We start from the raw sequence: 24,608 nt of genomic DNA, 5'->3' as shown, positions 1-24,608 counted from the left end.
GAGGCCACGGTAAAAGACTGCACAGCCTGCCTTGTCAGTGGGAAGACCGGCCTGCCGGCCCCACCCCCACTACAACCAGTACACTGGCCTGCCACTGCCTGGGAGCACATCCAGGTGGATATCTGTGGGGAGCTCCATGGTGTCCCGCATAGTCAGCGCTTCCTTGTGGTGGCACACGACCTGCACTCTAAGTGGCCGGAAGTGATCGCTGCGGGTTCGGTCACGACCCAGGTGGTCACTGCCTTCCTCGCCTCTCTGTTCGCCAGATGGGGGATCCCTAACAGGATCACTACGGATAATGGCCCGCAGTTTATCTCAGCTGAGTTTGCAGCTTTCCTGACAGACAAAGGGATCGACCACATTCGCACTGCCTTTTGCCACCCAGAAGCCAATGGGGGTGTGGAAAGGTTCAACCAAACACTAAAAAACATCTGGCTGACGGTCTACCTTTCTCAGCTGCTTTACTTCACACCATGCTGCACTACCGGGCGACACCACACTCAACCACAGGCAGCTCACCAGCCCACCTCATGATAGCCCGGGAGCTCCAACTTCCTGTTGGATCGCCTGCGAGCACAGTTGGCTACCGCACCTGCATCGGTAACGCCGGTCCAGCACAGCAGCAGGGTCGCTGGCCGTCAACATCAGATGAAACAGCGGTTTGACATGAGGCGTAAAGTGCGTGCGCTACAGCTCACAGTTCTGGACTGGGTCCGGGTCCGTCGGCCGCACCGGGATCACAAATTGCTCTCCTTCTGGTCGGCACCACTGCAGGTCACCGGTCAGCTAGGTGCAGCGACATTCCGCCTCTCTGATGGATCACGGTGGCATGCCAGCCGACTTCACAAGGTAACTCCACCTAACACCACACACCCCAATGCCTCGGAGAACTGGGGTTCCATGGCAGCAGACTGTGACTTTCCCATAGCACAGCCAGAACCCGCAGAGGGACACCCAGCTGAGGGTGGGGGCCCCGCAGCTGATCATGAGGCCCACCCAGCTCGAGCTTGGGCTCCACCAGGCTATCTGAAAGACTATGTTACGGACTTCTGACGTTAAGGTTAGTTAGAGCGTGGCCTGTCACGTGGCAGAATAATCCACATGGCTACGCTGGTAACTGGTAGTCCACCCAGTTTACCTAGTTGTGATACAGTTCATTCATGTTCACTCTTCTGGTGATTTCTGTTGAGGCGGGGAGAAAATGTTGTGTATAAGTCACAACAGTGTTGACTGTAGTCTAGGACACTGCAGCTTTAAGTTTTACTACAGCCGGTTTACGGCAGTCGGTTTACGGCAGTAACACGGGACGTGGTTGATGCTATGCTGTACGTGTATGTGACGTTTATAAACACAGTTTGATTCAAAGTCGTGGTCCGAGTTTTGCTGGACACAACACTACGGTTATCCACATTGCTGATACGAAAAGTATATATTTAATATGTTCCAATTCTTTACGAGACAGTACGAGACAGACGGGCTTGTACTGTCTCATAAAGAATTTACTTGACTGAGTGGGTTATTTTGCTCATTTGTTGAGCAGTTTCCCTACCGTTGAGTGTTTCTTTAAATAAAGTTATTCAATATGTTCTGATTAAGTGATGAATACACGCAAAATGAATATGCTCAAAATATCCCTAGGAAGTTACCGTAGTTAGCCAGTACCATTTTAAAACAGATTTTTTTATGTTGGATTTAATGACTAATTTTTTTTCTCTCGAAATACGTGAATAGACACAAGTAATACAGAACAGAATCAAACTCAAGTATTCAACGAGCAAGCTTTATTAGGGTAAGACCCCCCCTAAATGATAGCTAGACAGGGGGGGGGGGAAAGTCATATACCCCTCCAGCTGACATAATGAAACATTCCAAGTGAGCGTAATGGAAGACCTGTAAGTGAGAAAGATCAAGTCTGTGACAGCGGAGAAACTTGAGTTTCATAACAACTGATAATTGTACACAGGTACGTGCTGTTAAAGCTGTACGAGTGAACTCAGTATCTTACGTTTGCTGATGATAATACCAGGGTTTGTCGTGCTGTCAGAGCGAATGTGGAGCAACTACAACGAAGAAGCCCGTTTGCTAAATATAGCTAGCTATCTACCTGCTAGCTAAGTAGCTACTGGCTGCGGCTTCTACGGGCTAAAGTGGGACTTACGGGACGTTAGCAGGAAGCAGTAGTTAGCATTGTAGCTTGATGCTACCAGTCTTTTAGCTAGCACTCCTATTTTGGGATTGGCATTCTGCTAGCTGGTAAATTTCCCAATTTCATAACTGTACCGTGTAGCTTTGTAACTAGGCCGTTCATTCAAGCGACCATAACAAACCACGGTACAAGATGGATGTCGACTCATGCGAAATAATTAGCAGTGGAAAAAGTGCAAGGTTCTGTAATGTTATTAAGGTTAAATCAATTGCTTTAATTGAGAGAAACAACACCGGGCCTAGTTTCTGTTAGTTGCAGGTACGCCCCTACTTGTATCACAGATAAACTCATAGTCTCGTAGATGAAGACACTGGTGTGTTTAGCAGTCTGACAAGTCAAATTACTTTGTTACTCTTTTCTGGCTACCCTGGTCTCTATTTACATTGGTGAGGATCGTCAATAATGACAGCCCATGAACTTGACCGCACTGCTTATCTCAACCTTTCTTTGTCAGGTAACTACCATACTTTGACCAGTTGAATAACTGTTTATTAAAAGAAAATGATTGGGAGACTTAGTTTGTGTCTGTTGATTTGTTAACTTAAGACTCCATTCCTATTGCTGTATAACTTACATGCTCATGATTATCATAACCTATATTTATTATAGAATAAATCTAAATCAGACACCATCTAAGACTTCCTATGAGTGACTGATAGAAGAAGAATGATTTTGAAATAGGAGTGTGAGGTTTCTTTTTAAGATTAATTGTAATTTCTTGCTAAACACAAATCTGTTTTTCCTCTAAATGCAATGCGTTTTACTGATACCCGGGCCTAGTTCAGTAATCAGTTGAAAACATTTGAATAAGGATACATTGAATGTTTGTCTTGAATATGTTGTGAGTATATGATATAATGATTGTCATGAACAGATTATTCTGCAAAAGTATATTGATTCATTTATGTATTGTTCTCTCAGGCTAACAGAGAAAGCATACAATGTCCTTGAAGCCACGGGTGGTGGATTTTGACGAGACATGGAACAAACTACTGACAACAATCAAGGCAGTTGTGATGCTCGATTATGTAGAAAGAGCTACGTGGAACGACCGGTTTTCGTATCCTATATAAACTTGAGTTTTGGAGAGAGTAGTATTACTTTCTGAGTGCCCAGTATTTGAGTGTTTCATTTAAATTGTATCATAACAGTTTTCTGTTAGTCAGCACAGGGTCTCGAGACAGCAAGCCAAACTATTGGTCATTATCATAAAGCGGTTGGATTGAAAGCAGTTTGCTTATTGTATTTGAGCTTTGTATCAGCACAAGTGGCTAACTCAAAAATAGGATTAATAGTTCAGTGTCTAGTTTTACCAATATAATGAGGGCATGCAAAGATTTAGGCTAGCTCATCAGGTTGGTGCTATTCCTCAGTGTAATCATATTTGCGATGTCTGAAATGACATACAGAGCTTTTAATCTGTTGCATTTATGAAACTAAGTGGATTAACACCAACATTAAATAGTTGATAACTGAGGAAAAGTAAGTTTGAAAAGTTCCATTGCCTTTTTAAATGGAATTTCTAACATTTATCCTCATTAACTATTCTTAACATTGACACCAGTGACATATATGCCCTGTGTGTTGCATACCCAGAGCCCCTGGGTGAGAGGTTGTACACAGAGACCAAGGTGTTTCTTGAGAATCATGTCCGACAGTTATATAAGGTAAACTACAACAATATAAGCTTGCAGAAAACACTTTGTTGTTACCATGTCATGCTGTTCTCTATAACGGTTGTCACCCATCTGTGTGTGTTTCAGAAAGTCCTGGAGTCAGAGGAGAAGGTTTTAGTGATGTACCACAGATACTGGGAAGAGTACAGTAAGGGAGCTGACTACATGGACTGCTTATACAGGTAACGTTACTCCCCCTTTTTGTCTGCATGGTGACATCTGCTTCCACTTTGTGTTAACACAGTGAGGAAGAGAATAAACTGAATATCTTAAGGGTTGTATGGATACATAACAACAGATAGGTAATAATACAATTAACAGTATTAATGTTAATTAATGTGGGAATGTTACATTTCTACACCACGCTTCCGGTGTGGGGAGATGGCGGTGTGAATTGATGTTTGCAGCAGCCTCACCCAGTACTGGTGTGGGAAAATGGTGGCACGAACGTACGTTTACGGCGGCCTCACCCAGTACCGTCCGTGCAGTGTGTTTGTCCACGTCTGCGTCTTAAGTTTGTTTTGGCTTCTTTTGATGGCTGGGAGAGCTGGCGCTGGATTGGCTGGGAGAGCTTGCTCTGCTGCCTCCCCTTGGGCCCAGGGACCATGGCCCTGACTGGAGCTGTGCCCGAAGAGGTAACATCAAGGGCGGTCTGACAGGACGCAGAAGCGGGGTAGGCTTAGCTAACTGCTAGGTCATGTAGCCCGGCAGTTCCAATAACACCGAAGGTGGTCTGGCAGTGGCCTCGCCTAGCATTGACTATGTTTTTTTTTTCGGCGTGTGGAGTGCGGGGAGGTGTGTTGAACATGTCTGGCTGGGAGAGCTGGCGTTGGATCGGCTGGGCGAGCCCGATCTGCTGCGTCCGGTGGCCCAGGGACCGCAGCCCTGCCGGAGCTGCGCCTGAAGAGGAAACACCGAGGGTGGTCTGACAGGATGCGGAAGCAGGGCAGGCTAAGCTAACTGCTAGCCCATGCAGACCGGCAGTTCCGACAGTCATCCTGGCTGGCGTTCATTCTCTGTGGACAGTGGAATTTTTGAACTGTGTTGCACTGAGTGGACTGTGTTGTTAACTGTTTGTGGGTTGTTTTTTTTTTGTTGCTTTGTTCTCTCTGGTTTTGTATGTTTTTGGTGGTGTCGTTTTTGGGAAATATTGGATGTGTGTTTTGTCTTTTGTGTCGCACTGCTGTGTGCTGGGGGAAACAGAATTTCATTTCTATTGTGTACACAAGTACATGAAAGAAATGACAATAAATTGTTCCTGATCCTGAACAGAAATCAGTTAGGATTCAGTTGTAAGCTTGTTGATGTGTTATATGACAGAGTTCTAAAAGCCACTGTTTTTAAAATGTCTTTGTTGCTCAGAATAAAACATGTTGCCATCACAATGTACTGTCCCACTTGGATATTACAATAATACCATGAAATGCATAGTATGAGGTGCCAGCAGCCATTTAGTGAGCCCCGATTTATTCAAAATCAATACCCCTTTGGACAGGTGTCCGATCTATTTTTAAGAGTGCTTCCCGCCACACTGTGTGCGTGCGTGTGTATGTGCGTGCGTGTGCATTGCATACCAATGCACTTGTGATTTACTGTCATTATGAGAGAGGAAGTGGAAGTAAGGCTGATGACTCTTGTAGTGACATAGTAGAGGTCAGCTCTTGAGAGGACAGTGTTGCTTTCTATTTGGTACTGCGCTTTATTTATATTCATCAGATATAGGCACACTGTTGTGAACAAATTCCTGGATTGAGGAGACAGGACTGAAGGAATTTGTTGGTGCCAGGTGAATTGGATTGGGGTGTTAACTTTGCCTACCATCCCTAATTTTAGCAGTCATTTAGCACTTTGTCATGCCTATTTTTTCATTTGTCAAACCTTGAGTAAACAAGAGAAGAGGGGGCAAGTGACATTGCTGTCCTGCTGATAAAAGCGGACCGCACAGCTGTGAAAGCAACTCATCATTTCAGCTAGATTGAGCCTTTAAAGTTCAGCATGAAGACAGTCATCCAAATCAGAGTTCTGGTAGTCAAAGTGAGGGACATTTGTCTTACTGTTGGCTTACCCTTTGGTTCCATTGCCACTAAGTGAGGACACTGGGGTGCACATATAGATGCTTATCTTTGCTATTTCTGAGGCTGTTGATTGTGATATTTTTACTGGGTATGCATATTTTGAGTAACACTCTTTTCTCATCTTGCTCAGGTATCTCAACACTCAGTTTATCAAGAAGAACAAGTTAACAGAGGCAGACCTCCAGTATGGCTATGGAGGGGTGGACATGAATGAGCCGCTCATGGAGATTGGAGAGGTACATTTTCTGATCAACTTATTGCGGTGGGTGGGGGCACCCTGGTGGCTCACCTGGTAGAGCGTGTACCACATAAGGCTGAGTCCTTACCGCAGCGGCCTGGGTTCGACTCTGGCCTGGGCCCTTTGCTGCATGTCATCCCCTCTCTCTCTCTCTCTCCCCTGCCTTTCCTGTCTCTCTCAACTATTGCTATCTAATAAAAAGGTGGAAAATGCCCCCCCCCAAACAAAAAAACAAACAAACCCAAAACTTAATGCAGTGGAAAAAATTTATGAATTCTGGATTGGATTAATTTCTCTGCCAGCACACCTCTTTTAGAAGGCAGATACCCTTTTCCCCCCATTCACCACCACAGATGCACATATGCAATGGGGCTTTTAAGTCCAAGCAAGAAGACAACATGCAAAGAACAAAGGATAGATAACTGGTTCAACATCTGTGACCGAGTACCAAGGACAAGCTGTTACCCTCCACTTCCCAATGCAAATGGACTAGAGTGGGACTTAACTGTGTTGCAATGCAGTGACATGCTGTCTTGTCTTTGTCATTTCAGCTGGCACTTGACATGTGGAGGAAACTGATGATCGAGCCCCTTCAAGGTGTCCTGATCCGGATGCTGCTGAACGAAATCAAAAAGTTAGTCTGTCACACATTTTGAGCCAGCAGTAGTTCTTTAGTGATGAAATTTCCTTCCCATTATTCAACATGCATATCCAACTTGCCAAGCTGTCTGCCTTTGTAGAGATAAGAGAAATGACATTTTCTGCTGCACATTTTGCTTTGTGGCTTTTACACCATTTACTCTGGGACCTCTGCTTTGTGGTTGTCCTCTCCACACATTTTTAGTAATTAGTATCCCAAAGCCTAGATTTTGTGCCAGTGTTTCACAATACAAATGATCCAATACAGTTACACATAGCTGCATCAGATGCTGTACATGGGTTTATCACCAGACAGGCAGTCTAGCTGTTATGCAGTCGTTAGCCTTTAACTACGCAAATTTTTAACTTACTAATTAACTTAAAACTTATTAATTTAACTAGTCTCATAAAAGAATCAGCTGTGATAAGACTTTTTCCCCCCCTCCAGTGACCGTTGCGGTGAGGACCCCAACCAGAAGGTAATTCATGGGGTTATCAACTCCTTTGTTCATGTTGAACAGTACAAGAAGAAGTTCCCGCTAAAGGTGAGCCAGCAGCATCTTTTCTACCTTATCCCTAAGAATTTCAACTGGACTATTACATCTGTCTTTGTTAACTTGGCTGGTATGAGCCCCGAACTGCTTCCATGAGCACAATAAAACACTTTCCATAAAGAAGACAATGTGAGTAATCAAGTTTCATCTTTATGTACATTTATATGTTTTCTTTATTTGTTCTTCCCTATCCTGTTTTTTTCCACAATCTTCCCATGCCTTTCAGTTTTATCAGGAAATCTTTGAAGGGCCATTTCTGACAAAAACGGGAGAGTATTACAAACAGGAAGCCTCCAATCTTCTTCAAGAGTCCAATTGTTCACAATATATGGAAAAGGTATAATTGATGGATGGATGGATGTACGTTCATTGCTGGCATAAAATTTTTGTCTTACCTGTGATGGGCTGGTGTTGACACTGTTCTCTTGCTTTTGTTCTCTGGATTTTGTGTTGTGCATGTCTTGAACAACCCAAAGATATGGCTTGGCAGTCTTTCACCTTGTTATTATTCTGTTGTAGCTTTGATGAGGCCCCCAGTGAAGCTAGTTAGAAGTGTGTGTGTGTGTGTGTGTGTGTGTGTGTGTGTGTGTGTGTGTGTGTGTGTGTGTGTGTGTGTGTGTGTGTGTGTGTGTGTGTGTGCGTGCGTGCGTGCGTGCGCGCACGCGCGCACGCGCGCTTATCTGCTAAGCCACACATCCAATAGATGAGTGTGGGTTTACTCTTCATGTCTCAACTTCCAGACTGCGTCAGTCTGGTGACTTAAGAGTTTTAATTAGCCATACATTTAACTCGCCAAGAGTAAGATAATAAACCCCTAGTCACTTCAAACATCATTCTCTTCCTCTCTCCCTCTCTCTGTCTCTCTCTCTCTCTGATGAAAATTTGTTGCAATTATCAGATTTCTGTGATACATTTACCCCTAACACCTGTAAACAGGATAATCAACCAAGCTTTACCAGGCACCCTGGGGCAGTGTTGAGGGCAGTCTACCTTCAGTCTTGTTGAAAAGCTGCTGAGCTGAAACCTCAGAAAGAATTGACATGCAATATAACTTTAAGTGTAGGAGAAAGCTAGGACCCCTGAATACAATCTCCTCTTTTGTCAGGACAAGCTCAGAAGTACAGTAGCTGCATATCTGACTCAGTTTGTACTTTTCCAGTTGTCATGTCAGTGCTTTTTTGTTTTGTGTTTTTTTGTTTTGTTTTGTTTTGTGTTTTTTTGCACTTACACTTTTTTTCTCAGTTTGATATGCTGCCTGTGAAGGAATACTTGCAAACATGCAAACACATTTTCACTCAATACTACATTGATACATACACATATAATTTATAATTTAATTCATTAATAAAAAATGTAATGTCATCCTGACTTTCTTTGTGAGCAGGGAGCCAGTTTTATGCATCTTGCATAGAAACACACCTTTCTTTCCGTCATCTCTTCTAGGTCTTAGCACGACTGAAAGATGAGGAAGTCAGATGTCGAAAATACCTACACCCCAGTTCCTATGCCAAAGTCATCCACGAATGCCAGCAGAGGATGGTGGCAGACCACCTTCAGTTCCTTCACGGAGAGTGCCAGAATATCATCCGGCAGGAGAAGAGAGACGGTCAGTCCCCACACGTCCTAACTTCTCTGCCCCTACCTTCCACCCTTGCACACCTAATTGCTTTTTCAAGATCGATTAAAAGGCTTTCCTCATTGAATTGAAACACATTTTTAGTCATCACACAATGGATTAAATAACCCTAGATATGCCTATAGATTAGCTCTAATATAAAGGCAGTCCCTGACAGTTAACAAATATTTCATATGCATATATCACACTAACTTGCCTCAATATAAGCTCTGAATATGTTTTCACCTTAGGCCAACAAGTTGTTGTATTTTGCCATCTCTTACAATGTTATTTTTTTCAGAGTTTGTAGTCACATTAATCATCACTTAATCATTTGGTGTGTTCTGGAATTAGATTGCTCATAAGCATGCCACTCAGAAAATTGTTGAACTGGCCTTAAAGGGAAACAATCTCGATTTTCAACATTATCTCTCTATATATGTTGTGGGGATAACACTCCATTTACAACCATGATACTGCACAGTCTTCTGTGTGTCTCTTAAATGCTGCTAAAATTGTACAGAAAAGTGATGTCACCGGCGGACACTTCTCAACACAATTTCGGTGGCAATTAAGAGACACAGAGAAGACTGCTCAGAATCATGGCTGCTATTGGAGCGTTATCCATTATCCAAATCACTTATCCTGCTCAGGGTCGCGGGGATGCTGGAGCCTATCCCGGTAGTCATTGGGCGGCAGGCAGGGAGACACCTTGGACAGGCCGCCAGTCCATCACAGGGCTGACACACACACACATTTACACCTAGGGACAATTTAGTATGACCGATTCACCTGACCTACATGTCTTTGGACTGCTCTAAACACCGAATCCTACAACATAAATAAAGAAATAATGTTGAAAAATCATGATTATTTCCCCTTCAAAGGATACATTCACTTTTCTTCAACTCAGACCCTAGGGGCCTTCTTTAGAATCGTACAGACAAAAAAAATTTATTGATTGCTTCACTAATGACAAACTTTTGACTTTGCTGAATCTGCTCGCTGCGCTTCACATTCCAATGGGGCAATCTTTTGAAAGTTTTTAAAAACTGGTCTGTGCTATACTATGTCCTTTTAGGAAAATTAGAAGCTCACAGTACAGTCATACATGTATTTATATGTTTCTTTTAAAATATAGTTGCAAATCATATTATAAAGTTAAAACGACTTTATTTGGCACTAACGCAAATATGTTTTCCTTAGTCAATCCATACCTGATTTTATTTTTTCCTACAGGCCTGTTAGGCTACAGGATGTACTGTTCTCACAAGTGCGAACGTTTACATAGCTAATGTGCTGCTTACACAAAACAACCTGTATAGGCCTTGGTTTCACATGTAACAAATGAGTTAGACACACACACACTCGAACCTTATTGAGATGTGTGACTTATTGAGATGTGTGACTTAATCATGTGTCTTTCTGTGCTCTGTGTCCAGACATGGCCAATATGTACACCCTGCTCCGAGCTGTTTCCAGCGGTTTACCTCACATGATCCAGGAGCTACAGGTCCATATCCACAATGAGGGCCTTCGTGCCACCAGCAACCTCTCTCAGGAAAACGTCAGTACTGCATGTTCATGTGCACACAAGCATGCAATTGCATGCGCAGATATTTGTGTACTTAGGCATTTGTGTGTGTTCAAATTTGCTAGCAAACTTTTTTTTTGTAGTAAATGAATCTTCATGTTATCCCTTTTAATGAATATGTTTACTTTTCAGTAATATAGAATATCCCTTTCACTGATTTATACCTTTTGAAGGTGAAAGGTTAAATGTTTTCAGATATTCATACATTTTGGGTTTGAAAATTTTTAATTTTGCCTAATATAACGCAGACCACTGGTGATAAATGGACACATGGCGTGAAAATATCTTTTTTATTATCTCAACCTGTACCATCCCTGTCCTAATACATTACTTGTCTCGCTCTTTTGTTTCTCCCAGATGCCAACCCAGTTTGTCGAGTCAGTGCTAGAGGTTCACAGTAAATTTGTTCAGCTCATTAACACAGTTTTGAATGGGGATCAACACTTCATGAGTGCACTTGATAAGGTATTGACCCCTAATTCTGGAGGCTTGGGCTTCTAGAACAGAGGATTTGTTAATTATAAGACACAGCCACTAGATGGTGAGAGTGAGGGGGGACAATTCTCTTCTGTAAATAGAAAGAAAAACTGATCAATGAATAAATATCATCTTAGCATATTTCAACGTGGTCTCAGTTGGAATCTTACAAAGCAGTTTCCACAACCTCAGTGTCTTGAGTGGATCTCTCATAATTCACTACAATTAATCACTTACAGTGCAATGGTATATTCTGTATTTGTTTCTAATCTCATCTTCTCTTCTTCTATTGTCTTTGTTTTGGATTGTTTATATACTATTTTATTATATATATATAGATATATATATCTATATATAAAACTTTGTTTAAAGAAACACTCAATGGTAGGGAAAGTGCTCAACAAATGAGCAAAATAATCCAGTGAGTCAAGTAAATTCTTTATGAGACAGTACAAGCCTGTTTCATGATGATTGCTTATGGCATGAAACAGGCTTGTACTGGCTCATAAAGAATTTACTTGACTCACTGGATTTTTTTATATATATATATACATACATACATACACTACCGTTCAAAAGTTTGGGATCACCCAAACAATTTCGTGTTTTCCATGAAAAGTCACACTTATTCACCACCATATGTTGTGAAATGAATAGAAAATAGAGTCAAGACATTGACAAGGTTAGAAATAATGATTTGTATTTGAAATAAGATTTTTTTTACATCAAACTTTGCTTTCGTCAAAGAATCCTCCATTTGCAGCAATTACAGCATTGCAGACCTTTGGCATTCTAGCTGTTAATTTGTTGAGGTAATCTGGAGAAATTGCACCCCACGCTTCCAGAAGCAGCTCCCACAAGTTGGATTGGTTGGATGGGCACTTCTTTGAGCAGATTGAGTTTCTGGAGCATCACATTTGTGGGGTCAATTAAACGCTCAAAATGGCCAGAAAAAGAGAACTTTCATCTGAAACTCGACAGTCTATTCTTGTTCTTAGAAATGAAGGCTATTCCATGCGAGAAATTGCTAAGAAATTGAAGATTTCCTACACCGGTGTGTACTACTCCCTTCAGAGGACAGCACAAACAGGCTCTAACAGGTACTATTTAATGAAGATGCCAGTTGGGGACCTGTGAGGCGTCTGTTTCTCAAACTAGAGACTCTAATGTACTTATCTTCTTGCTCAGTTGTGCAACGCGGCCTCCCACTTCTTTTTCTACTCTGGTTAGAGCCTGTTTGTGCTGTCCTCTGAAGGGAGTAGTACACACCGGTGTAGGAAATCTTCAATTTCTTAGCAATTTCTCGCATGGAATAGCCTTCATTTCTAAGAACAAGAATAGACTGTCGAGTTTCAGATGAAAGTTCTCTTTTTCTGGCCATTTTGAGCGTTTAATTGACCCCACAAATGTGATGCTCCAGAAACTCAATCTGCTCAAAGAAGTGCCCATCCAACCAATCCAACTTGTGGGAGCTGCTTCTGGAAGCGTGGGGTGCAATTTCTCCAGATTACCTCAACAAATTAACAGCTAGAATGCCAAAGGTCTGCAATGCTGTAATTGCTGCAAATGGAGGATTCTTTGACGAAAGCAAAGTTTGATGTAAAAAAAATCTTATTTCAAATACAAATCATTATTTCTAACCTTGTCAATGTCTTGACTCTATTTTCTATTCATTTCACAACATATGGTGGTGAATAAGTGTGACTTTTCATGGAAAACACAAAATTGTTTGGGTGATCCCAAACTTTTGAACGGTAGTGTATATATATAGCGTTTTTTTCCCCGAAACCGTCAGTGGGGTTGTTATAAGTGCTCAACTAATGAGCGGGATATCATGGACTAATGAGAAGCAGAATATATATATATATATATATATATATATATATATATATATATATACACACACACACACACACACTTTCTTTTTTTATCTACTGTTTTTATTGCTTATATTGTGTTGTTGTTGTTGTTTTTTTTCTTTAACAAGTTCACAAGAAACCACTAAGCTAAATTCCTTTTATGTACAAATATACTTGGCCAATAAAAGGATTCTGATTCTCATATGCTGTTTGTGTGTTCTCTTATCAGGCATTGACATCAGTGGTGAACTACAGGGAGCCTAAGTCCATCTGCAAAGCCCCTGAACTGGTGAGTAGATGCACATATATTTATACACATAGATGTAAACATCCACAGAGCCTTGACTTGATCTTCTCCTCCCTGGTGTGCCTTTACACAGCTGGCCAAGTACTGTGACAATCTGCTGAAGAAGTCTGCAAAGGGAATGACGGAAAACGAGGTGGAGGACAAGCTGACCAGCTTCATCACAGTGTTCAAGTATATTGATGACAAGGATGTCTTTCAGAAGGTGACTAGACTGCACTAAACTGGCCAAATAAAAAACAACAGTTTTATCCAGCTTTCTCGCAATATTCTAAATTATAGGCATTATTAAGTATGGCCGTTTGGGCTAAATTAGTTTGATAAGTATTATTCAAGTTCTGTGTGTCCATAGTTGTGTAGTACCTAGTCTTGAACAACTCAAAAATAGATCTGTCTTTTTTTGCTTTTGTTTTGTTTGTTTTTTAAAATATTTTTCCCCAGGGCTGATCCACAAATATTTGTGTGTATGTGTATTTTCATTTTAACGCCTGAAGCCATGGTTTGTGTCTTTTTCAGTTTTATGCCAGAATGTTAGCAAAACGGTTAATACATGGCCTGTCATTGTCAATGGACTCAGAAGAAGCCATGATCAACAAACTAAAGGTAAAATATAAAGTTCTAAGCTTGGTTTACACAAAGCCTGGCCCTGAATTAAATGTCACCAAATATCTAGTAAATCTTAGATTGGAGTGGTTATCTATCAATGATTATATTATTTGCCAGTGACCCTGAAGGACATGCTCATTAAATTCCTCCATGTCTGCTTCCCTCCTTCACCACCTTTCTTTCACCTTGTCTTTTCTTTACCCCAACTTCCCTCACCTCCTTCCTCCTCCACTTTGCTAAAAACTGCAGCAAGCGTGTGGCTATGAGTTCACGAGTAAGCTCCACAGAATGTACACAGACATGAGTGTAAGTGCCGACCTCAACAACAAGTTCAACAATTTCATCAAGACGCAGGAGACAGTGGTGGACCTAGGCATCAGCTTCCAGATTTACGTATTACAGGTGAGGAGGGGTTGGGGACTGAGGGGTGTGCATGTAGATAAGAGGAAAGGGCTGAGAAAATTGATTCAGTAGACCGTGTTGAGCTTGGGCTTCAGTTTAACAGTTAATGAAAAATGGGTAGGGGAGATGTGGATTGATGGGTGGATGTGTGGACATTGTGTTGGGATTGTAGGGTAGGGCTGGGGAGCTGACATTCATTTATCAATATGCAGGATCTGACATTATGGCCACCTCTGCAGTTTTGGACAGGCACATTTAGATGCGCCAACCCTCTGTGAATAGTACACATCTATTGAAATTCTAATTAGTAGTCACGCCTATTTACGTATGAAACCAATCGTTGGTTTCGGTTGTTATGCAACTGTGCTGTTTATAATGTTGGGGGGTACCTGCAGTCAGTTGAGACTGACGAAATCACTTGGATGAGTGATGAAACGTTTCTCCCACTAAACCTTGTGTTCAGATGAACTGATTCACCTTTCTTTGATTTCTTTACCTGGATTATTGAGCATGCATCAAGTCATGTTGATTTTGTTGCATCACTTGCCTTGTGCCATCATTCAGGGTATATGCACAGAACTAAAAAGTCTAAATGAGAATTTAAAATTGATATGATAATTTCTAGATCTTAAATGCTGAAACTGGACTAATAAGTATAACAGAAAAAATATGGTCTTTTGTAGTATCCGCAAGGGTAGTAATGGCCAGGGTGTCTGTAGAGTAATCATGACCTTGTTCATTTGGTTGACACTGGTCACTGTTTCTCTTTTTAAACTTGCTGTGTGGAAGTTTTGTCTCCCTTTTCTGGCAGTGAGAATAATTATTTCTCTTCTTTCAGCGCTCTCTAATGAGTAAAAGTTACCAATGGCTATCAGTGTTTGTCCTCGCCGTCGATCGCTTTGACTTGAAAATCCTTCCTCTGAATGCCGAGTTTCTTTTTTCTCTGAAACATCAGAAATTTTTCTTGGATGCTTCTCAGGTTTTTCCAACATAGCTACCAAGCCTGGAAGCTTTCTGGCAGAAAGCCCTGAAGGCAAGCCAATCAACAATAATAATAATAAGAAATTAAATGTATGTAGCACTTTTCTAACACTCGAAGTCACTTTACAATAAACAGGGTGAAACAAGAAAACAGATAAACTTAACACAAACATACAGGGGTAGATGGTTATGGGGGCTACAAGAGGGAGAAGCGGCAGCCACACACGACGCCAGCAGTACTCTCCCATGGCGTGGATTTTGCTATTAAGAACAGCCTCATCAACCACCTCTCCAAACTCTCTGTGGGCATCAATGAATGCCTAATGTCCATACGCCTGACGCTTGCAGGCGGCCAAAAGGCCACTGTTGTTAGTGCCTACGCTCCAACACTTGATGCACAGGGTGAAGTGAAGGAGGCCTTCTATGCTGACCTGGACAACATCTTAACCAAAGTCCCCAAGGAGGACAAGCTAATCCTGCTAGGAGATTTCAATGCCAGGGTGGGACGAAACCACAGTCTATGGAGAGGCAAAATAGGGAAGGAAGGAGTTGGCAACATGAACTCCAACGGCATATTACTGCTATCAAAGTGCTCAGAACACAGCCTGGTCATCACCGACACACTTTTCCGCCAAAAGAATAAACTCAAAACATCCTGGATTCATCCTCGCTCTAAGCTCTGGCACTTCATGGATTACATAGTCGTCCGCGCCAAAGACCGCCATGATGTGCTCAACACCAGAGTGATGACTAGTGCAGATGACCAGCGATGACCAGTGCAGATGACTGCTGGACAGACCACCGCCTCATCCGCTCCGTCATGTCCATCAGTCTCACGTAGAAAAGAAGGTGCAAAAAAGACAGTGCCGGCCAAAGCTCAACATCGAACGGCTGAGTGACACCATCTTTCGAGAACAGCTCCAGGCTACTCTCAGTGCTGCTCTGCCCAAGCAATACCCAGAAGATATTGATACACACTGGGACCTGCTTACGTCTATCACCATGGACTCCTGCAAAAGCACCCTTGGCTACAAAACCCGGAAACATCAAGACTGGTACGATGAGAATGACAACGAAATCCAACAGCTCATTGACATCAAGCGGCAAACCTTCATTGCCTGGCAAAATGACATCAACTGCAAGGCTTAAAGAGTAGCCTGTGCCATAGCAAAGGCAGCTGAAAAACCAGTGGTGGACAAGGAAGGCTCTGGAGATCCAGCAACTTGCTGACTGTGGCAATACCAGAGGTTTCTTCGATGCCACAAGAATGGTATATGGCCCCAGTCACCGTTGCCTAGCCCCCCTTCACTCCAAAGATGGGCTAATGCTGCTGAAAGATAATAAGTCAATGACCAACAGATGGAAAGAGCATTATAAGGGGCTACTGAATAGGGACACAACTCCTGAGATGGAGGCCCTTGACCAACTCCCTCAACAACCCATCAACAAGAATATGGGAGCACCACCCAGTCGGAACGAGGTGCTGGATGCCATAAGGAAGATGAAGAACAACAAGGCCGCTGAACCTGACTGCATCCCAGCAGAAATCCTGAAGGATGGTGGGCCAGTTCTCCTTAGTCACATCCACGCCCTGCTCCTCAAAATATGGGAAAAGGAGGAAATCCCTGCACAACTTAGGGATGCCCTCATTGTCTCCATCTTTAAGAAGGGAGACAAGACATACTGCAGAAATTACCGTGGCATTTCCCTCCTATCCGCCACTGGGAAAATGCTTGCCTGGGTTTTGGCTAATAGACTCCTCCCCCTGTCAGAAAACATTCTCCCTGAGTCTCAGAGTGGATTTCGCCCAAATAGAGGTACCATGGACATGATTTTCATTGCTCGCCAACTACAAGAAAAGTGCTGGGAACAAAATCAACCACTATACATGGCCTTCATAGACCTCACCAAAGCCTTTGACTCTGTGAATCATCAGGCTGTGTGGCTGGTTCTGGCAAAAATTGGCTGCCCGGACAAATACATCCGGATACTGTGACTATTGCATGACATATGTCAGCCACAGCACTCAGTGGCAGTGGAGATGAAACGGAACCCTTCAGGGTTCACACTGGAATCAAGCAGGGCTGTGTCATTGCTCCTACCCTGTTCTCCTTTTCCTTTCTGCTATCCTCCATCTTATGAGTAAACACCTGCCACAAGGAGTCAGAATCATGTACAGAACCGACGGACAACTCCAGAACATCAACAGATTCAGGGCTAAAAGCAGAACCATCACCATGTCCATCATGGAGCTGCAGTATGCTGACGACAATGCCCTCGTGGCCCATTCGGAAGAGGACCTACAGTGCATTCTGGATGCTTTTGCCAAGGCATACAAGCAGCTTGGTCTGGGCCTTAACATACAAAAGACCCAGATCCTCTACCAGCCACCACCCAACACAAATAACCCCTTCTCCACCCCCAAATATGTATGTTGACAAAACCAGACTGGGAAATGTGGACCACTTTACATAGCTCGGAAGCCTCCTATCCTCCAAAGCTAATATTGATGAGGAAATACACCATCGCCTCAGTTGTGCCAGTGGGGTTTTCTCAAGACTGAGGAAAAGGGTCTTTGAAAACCACGACCTCCAAGCCAGGATGAAAATTCTAGTCTACAGAGCGGTAGTGTTGCCCACCCTACTGTATGGATCAGAATCCTTGACCACATACAGCAGGCACATGAAGGCACTAGAGGCACATCATCAGAGGTGCCTCCGAAAAATCCTCAAGATCACCTGGGAAGATAGACGCACCAACATGAGCGTCCTGGAGAAAGCTAACATTCCCGCTATCACTACCTCCATCGCCCAACACCAGCTCAGATGGACTGGCCATGTCATCCGTATGCCTGACTCTCACCTTCCAAAACAAGTCCTATACTCCCAGCTTCTCACAGGACAACATGCTCTGGGAGGTCAAAAGAAAAGGTATAAGGGTAACATCCAAGCGAACATCAAAAAATGCCACATAGACCCTAAGACCTAGGAGGACACAGCAACCAACAGGGCGACCTGGAGCAAACATGTCCGGGAAGGAGCTTCACTATATAATAATGATCTCTGCCGTGCTGCAGAAGACAAGCGCAGACTCAGAAAGGAGGGAGTTTCCACCAAAAAGGCCCAAACCAATCCCATGACTACCACCGCCCACCCCTGCCCACACTGCACCAAAATATGCAGCTCCAGTATCGGCCTCTTCGCCCACCTGAGGACCCACAAGGACCATGAAGGAGGACAGTCATACTCGACCCCGAGTGACCACCAATGAGGATAACTCTCCCAAGCAACAGGAGCAATAGGCAGCTGTTGATTTTGGGCAGAACTTAAAAACATCTTCAAACCGAATTCGACACTGCCCTTCCCCAGAAAGCATCAGGATGCCTCCAAAGCCACGCCCTGAAAACGCATGCACGCGCCGGACACACCAGCTGATTGAAGTGAAAGCATTTCACCTGAGACAAGCTTCATTCTGAGCGGAGCCGAATTAGCTGCACCGATGGATGTTACACACTAAGAGAAAACTAACTTTATTATTATAATGAACATAAACAACAAACATGTCTGCTAACACATAGCTGCTAGCAGGCAGCTATGTGTTAGCAACTGGCCTTTGTGTATACGCAACTGTTATGCGCATAACAAATGCGCATGTCACTGAGGGTTTGATAGACAGCTCGCTCATTCCAATCATTTGACTTGGTTGTTCGTTTGATTGGATGTTGTTGTTTTAGCTCCTGCCCCTTACAGGAACGATGGATTTTTTTTTCTCATTTCGGTGTCAAACATCTTATTTTTTTGAGTACTATCGATTACTGTCAAGATATAATAAGAAATTTAAAAATTTGCCAAAAATCAGCAGCTGCCTATAGCTCCTTTAAACACATACAAAAAGGCAAGAAAAACAAAAAACAACAGCACTGTAGACGTTAAGTTTCTGTAGCGGTTTACTCCCGTAGCCTATTCCTCTCCTGAGGTATCCACTAGGCAGGGGCACTATTTAACTAACCCATAGCTCGGAGCTGGTTTGTGGGCATCAGGGAATATCCACACACCGGTGGGCCTGCCTACCGCACATCTAGGGGCCAGACCTCTTCCGAGTCCCTTGTAGTTCAGCCATGGTCCAAGGTTTACCCAGTTACCGTGTGTCGTCGCCACGAGGATGCACTACATACATAGGGCTTGCTGTTAGAGAGGCTTTACTGACTGGGAGAGATTTACATGCTCGGCTCTCCTGTTAACATTTCTGCTAGCCAGCAGTGACGGTTGAGAGTGAGATGTGACAGACACAGAACACTACACCAACACACTAGACGCTTCACAACAACCCAACTTCTTACACAAGAATGTAAGACACACATGCGAACAAGCATTCGCATGCCACTGATTGGCATGCGAACGCTTTCATCACACGGAAGTTCAGCTGGCAAAGCAATCATTTCTGGTTGACGTAAAACACATCACTATGCATCATTTCCAGCCAGTGCGGGAATGTCACCCTAGACACCAGAATTAAAACTCCGGTATACTGCGAAATACAGATTTTCCTGGCGGTGATAGACGTAATCATCATTGTGAGAGCTCGTTTGGCATGGGTTTGAATGTCACGGATGTTCATTTATATGTAAAAGTCCCACATTCTAGCTTTAATGTTGAGTTGATTCTTGAGATCTGCATCCGAGGATCATATCAATGGGATCATGTTATTTGTCCTCACATTATCAGAAAATTGCTGTTTGTCTTTTTTGTATATATTTATTTAAATCTTTCTATAACATTATTTCCTCCTATCCCTCTCCATCTCATTGCTTATATGCTCACTGCATTCAGATGACGAAAAAGCCAAATAATATTATGGAGTCTGTCCTGTTTCCATATCTGGTTTATTGATCCCATGGCCCATATGCTGGAAGTGATGGGATGATAAATCACAACAAAATAAGTGTAACTATTGTCCATTTTGCTTACCTACCTTGTAATCAACATGTGTGGGTGTTTGTAATGTGTGGTTGCAGGCAGGAGCCTGGCCCCTCACACATGTCTCTTCCTCCACCTTCGCTATCCCTCAAGAACTAGAGAAGAGTGTACAGATGGTGAGTGGACTCTGCTGGGTGAGGGCAGGGGCATCAGTTGAACAAGTTGATACCAGCGTGAGTGAATGGTGTTTCAGTGTAATACCTTGTTTCGTCTCCCTTTTACAGTTCGAGTTGTTCTATAATCAGCACTTCAGTGGAAGAAAGTTGACCTGGCTGCACTATCTCTGCACAGGTAACACACTCCCTTTCTCTATCTGTATCCATCTCTTTATTTTTATTTTTCTACCATTCTTTTACACACAACACACACATGCATATAAACAAAAATGTTCGTGGTTTTGCTGTGTGTTTGGGATTTCACAGCTTGTTTGCTTTACAGTGTTGTTGATAGTGGGCTTTCTGGGGTGAGACTGATCTTAAGGCTTTAGAAGGAAAATGATCTATCGATCTGCCTGTGGGGATTTCCCTACAGAGATGTGTTAAAAAGTGTCAGCGTTGTCCAGCCCATTTGACTTTCAAATGATAAGTGGGTCAAAGGACTCCACCGAAGAGTTATTTGACCGCAAACTGTTAACCTGTATGGTACAAACCATCCTTACAGACCTTCATAGACAGTCAAGGCTGGATCTGAAGCTCAGGGTAGAGTGTACTAAAGATGTCAAGCAAAGTATTAAAGAGATACCTTCATGCTGTTTCTGACAGCATGAAAGTATCATCATCACATTTTTAACACGGGTGGTTTGAATTACAACCAAAAGGTAGGTGTGGTTTTATGATTTCATAGCTATTGGCTACTGAAATTCAGGGCGGTCGTGTGGGTGTGGCTGGGTGGGCTAAACACGGGCTTAACAGCATGCTGTAGAAAAACGAGAAATTCACTGGTGTCAGCTCTGTCGTCACTTTACAAAAAAAATAAAATAAAAAAATAGCGAGCGACAAGACCACCGACAGCAGCTTTGAGGTTGAGGATGTGGAAGTGGAAGAAGATTCCTCTTTCTCAGTGGAAGTTGACTACTCGCCTCACGAATATGTTGTTCAGCCAATGCAGCCGTATTCCTTCAAGCCAAAAGGGTGCGTCTGCGCTTTTATAGCGTCCCGCTATGGACACGGCCTCTATGCTAATGTTAATTCGTGATGCGGCAAGTTACCACATTTTCGCCAACCGGAAATCAGAAATCAACCGCCGATATCTCTCGTCTGGCCATAAATGTGATTTTAGGGCTACAATTTGTCTCATCGATCACATCTACACTCCTTACATCGATTGACAACAGGAAAAGTCGGATTTTGATGCAAGTATCTCTTTAAGCTGTATCTACTTTGATGCTGTGCTCCAGCCAATCTGGTGTCAAAAACTCACAAGTGAACTTTTGCTGCCATTATACATAGCTGGGTATTGTCATATTATATGTATGATTTTTTTTTTTTTACTTGGGCTTAACAGTTCCTAGGTCTTGGGGCTGTGGTACCTGAGCAATGTTTAAAGAATGGGGCAAGTGATTGGTTCCAGCTCCACTTTTAATAGTAGAACTGGCAGCTGTGTCTGGGTTCACCTCCTTTGCTAATATGAGCTACCCACCACCACTGATACCAGGGGAACTCCCAGTTTGAATACTTGGGTCTTCGCTTGCTTCAGCAGGAGCAGAACTGTTGTGGCCGTAGTCCCACAAGCAGATAGACATTTTCATATGTCAATTTTTATAATTTTAAATATGGCTACTTCACCGTATGTGCAGTATTGTCAGGCAATATGCAGCTTGCAAAGTGACATCTGCCCATACGTATATCCTGCAAAATAACATCACTGGCATAGCTTTTAGCCCTGATCTGACTCATCACAGTTTTACAATGCATAGTTTTGGTTGGTTGTGCATTTTATAAAACAAACTACTTTAATCAAACACTAAATTCAAAATGTTCGACTTCTGGCCCAGATGTAGGACAGAGTAGACGTGCGAGGAGTCTCTCCCAAACAAATTACTTTTTTTACTTAAAAAGAAACAGCGTTTCTTGTTTTTTTTTTGTTGTTTTTTTTTTTTTTTTTTTTTTGATCCCACAATTGTCCAATGCAATTGCCATTTTAAATACTAGGGACCTATGGGGAAAAAACAACCGAAGAAGTTAATTCCTGAGATTTCAAGTGCTACAGGTCTCTCGGAAAGTTTGGAAAACATGGCCGCCGATATGGAACTGTTTCAGCCTCCCTGCTAATCGCCGAACTCAACAAGCTCAGAATAAGCCTCTCAACTGAACTGACAACTACTCTATCTCTAATTCAAGCTTCACTTGATGCAATCCGTCTTACTTCAGACAAGCACGGGTGAACTCTCACTACCATTGAAGCTTGCCTTATGGATCACAGTGACAGGATAACATCAATGGAGGCAGCTCTCGCTGAGTTAGCAATTGAAAACGCTTACCCTAAGGCTAAAATGGATGACTTGGAGAATTGCTCTCGGCGTCAAAACATCTGTATTGTTGGTGTGAATGAAAATGCCAGACCAACATCCGTTAAGTTTGTTTTCAAGCTCCTGATGGAAGTGATGGGCAACGGCATTTTCGAGAAGCCCCCGGAGCTAGACAGAGCGCACAGGTTTCTGCACCCGAAACCTGTACCAGGCGAGCAGCCAAAGGTGATAATAGTCCGCTTCCATTGATTCCATGATAAGGAATCGATGGAATGCGCTGGGCGAGAGAAAAGGGTCAGGTGCTCTACTAGGGCAAGAAAATATTTTTCTTTGATGACTTAAGTGCCAACCTGGTGAAGAAGTGGGCTGCATTCAATGGCGTGAAGTCTTCCCTTTATAAGAAAGGCATCAAGTTCACTATGCAACATCCAGCTCTCCTCCGTGTGGTTTTTGAGGGCAGAACAATCCGCTTTGACACTCCAGCAAAGGCTGAGGAATTCTACTGAAAGAACATAGAATCGACCAGAACTGATCAGACATACTCAACGCCAGTCAATAAGCTCTGAGAACATTTGGATAGAACGAGAGTCCCATTCTATCCAAATGTAAGTTACAGTTACAGTGCAATATTCACGGGACTATGCTGAATATCACACTGTAACTGTAACTGGCTATTCATTTGATCTAGACTGATCCTATGTAAGTGTTTTTCTCCGGTGAGCTGTATGCTGTTGTTTAAAGTTTAAAGTTTGTCCAGCTGGCTGTATTTAGCCAGAAAGTCTAGCCTATGCTAGACAAAGCTGACAATGCCAGCAATATTATTTTCTTTTCTATTTTGTAACCTAGATATTGCTTTAAACTGGATGTTATTATGAATGATATTTGTATGGTTAACATTGTTGGATTCAAGTTAGGCAGTTTTCATGATGCAGTTTAATTATTTCAAGTGGAGTAACATCACCTATTTGCCACAGACCAGGCCCAGTTCTCTACACTCGTTTTGAACTGATATATAAATGTAGTTTAATTATTTTAATTCATTTGTTTTATTTTTACAACATGTTACACAAATTAATGTAAGTGCTGCGTTGGGTGTTCACTCAATACGGTGTAGCTATTTCAATTTTTTTTTTGAGCCTCTTTAGGAGAATTGGATAGGGAGTATGTTCTACAGGAAGTTGTGCAGTTATAGATGCCTGCTGTTCACCTCGTTTGGCAAGGTAAACATAGGACTGGGGTTTTTTTCTTATTATTTTTTGACATTTTCTGCCTTTATTAGATAGTGATAGTAGAGAGAGAGACGGGAAAGGCAGGGGAGAGAGGGGAGACAACATGCAGCAAAGGGCCCGGGCCAGATTCGAATCCAGGCCACTGTGGTAAGGACTCAACCTTATATGGTACGCGCTCTACCAGGTGAGCCACCGGGGTCTTTTTCTTTTCCTTTTCTTTTTCCTCTGGGTTAGTGTTCGTGGAAGGGATTACAAGGGTTGTAAGGTTAGGGATGCTGATTGCCTTTAAAATGATCACACTGAACGGAAGCTTTACATTTACATTCATTTTGCTACAGATTTGTTGTGCTTTTGTTTTCTTTGTATTTGATGTCCTGCATACGAGTCACACAACATTCAAGTGGTCTTTTTCATGTTACATTTACACTTCATTCCATACCTACACTACCGTTCAAAAGTTTGGGGTCACATTGAAATGTCCATATTTTTGAAGGAAAAGCGCTGTACTTTTCAATGAAGATAACTTTAAACTAGTCTTAACTTTAAAGAAATACACTCTATACATTGCTAATGTGGTAAATGACTATTCTAGCTGCAAATGTCTGGTTTTTGGTGTAATATCTACATAGGTGTATAGAGGCCCATTTCAAGCAACTATCACTCCAGTGTTCTAATGGTACAATGTGTTTGCTCATTGGCTCAGAAGGCTA

General features: G+C 42.6%; 1 protein-coding gene across 3 annotated transcripts in view; it reads left to right on the top strand.

Annotated features, from left to right (window-relative positions):
* The first annotated feature begins 1,879 nt into the window (after nt 1–1,879).
* Nucleotides 1,880–24,608, top strand: part of cul2 (cullin 2) — a 57,482-nt gene continuing 34,753 nt past the window's right edge. The window contains exons 1-18 of one of the 3 annotated variants that reach the window (XM_056299297.1): nt 1,884–1,963; nt 2,598–2,660; nt 3,128–3,266; nt 3,771–3,873; nt 3,970–4,064; nt 6,088–6,193; nt 6,747–6,829; nt 7,283–7,379; nt 7,615–7,725; nt 8,832–8,994; nt 10,446–10,570; nt 10,955–11,062; nt 13,163–13,222; nt 13,314–13,442; nt 13,754–13,840; nt 14,093–14,245; nt 20,241–20,318; nt 20,427–20,493. In XM_056299297.1, coding sequence (XP_056155272.1) covers nt 3,148–3,266; nt 3,771–3,873; nt 3,970–4,064; nt 6,088–6,193; nt 6,747–6,829; nt 7,283–7,379; nt 7,615–7,725; nt 8,832–8,994; nt 10,446–10,570; nt 10,955–11,062; nt 13,163–13,222; nt 13,314–13,442; nt 13,754–13,840; nt 14,093–14,245; nt 20,241–20,318; nt 20,427–20,493 — 1,684 coding nt within the window. In that variant the 5' untranslated portion in view covers nt 1,884–1,963; nt 2,598–2,660; nt 3,128–3,147. Of the gene's footprint in view, nt 1,964–2,597; nt 2,661–3,127; nt 3,267–3,770; nt 3,874–3,969; nt 4,065–6,087; nt 6,194–6,746; nt 6,830–7,282; nt 7,380–7,614; nt 7,726–8,831; nt 8,995–10,445; nt 10,571–10,954; nt 11,063–13,162; nt 13,223–13,313; nt 13,443–13,753; nt 13,841–14,092; nt 14,246–20,240; nt 20,319–20,426; nt 20,494–24,608 lie in introns of all 3 variants that reach the window. The other 2 variants (XM_056299296.1, XM_056299299.1) reach the window with 2 other exon arrangements.

This window comes from Lampris incognitus, chromosome 19 (assembly GCF_029633865.1).
Source record: "Lampris incognitus isolate fLamInc1 chromosome 19, fLamInc1.hap2, whole genome shotgun sequence".
In the NCBI taxonomy this organism is placed as follows: domain Eukaryota; kingdom Metazoa; phylum Chordata; class Actinopteri; order Lampriformes; family Lampridae; genus Lampris; species Lampris incognitus.
Note: the sequence above shows the minus strand (reverse complement) of the source record. Positions and strands in the feature narration are given on the sequence as shown.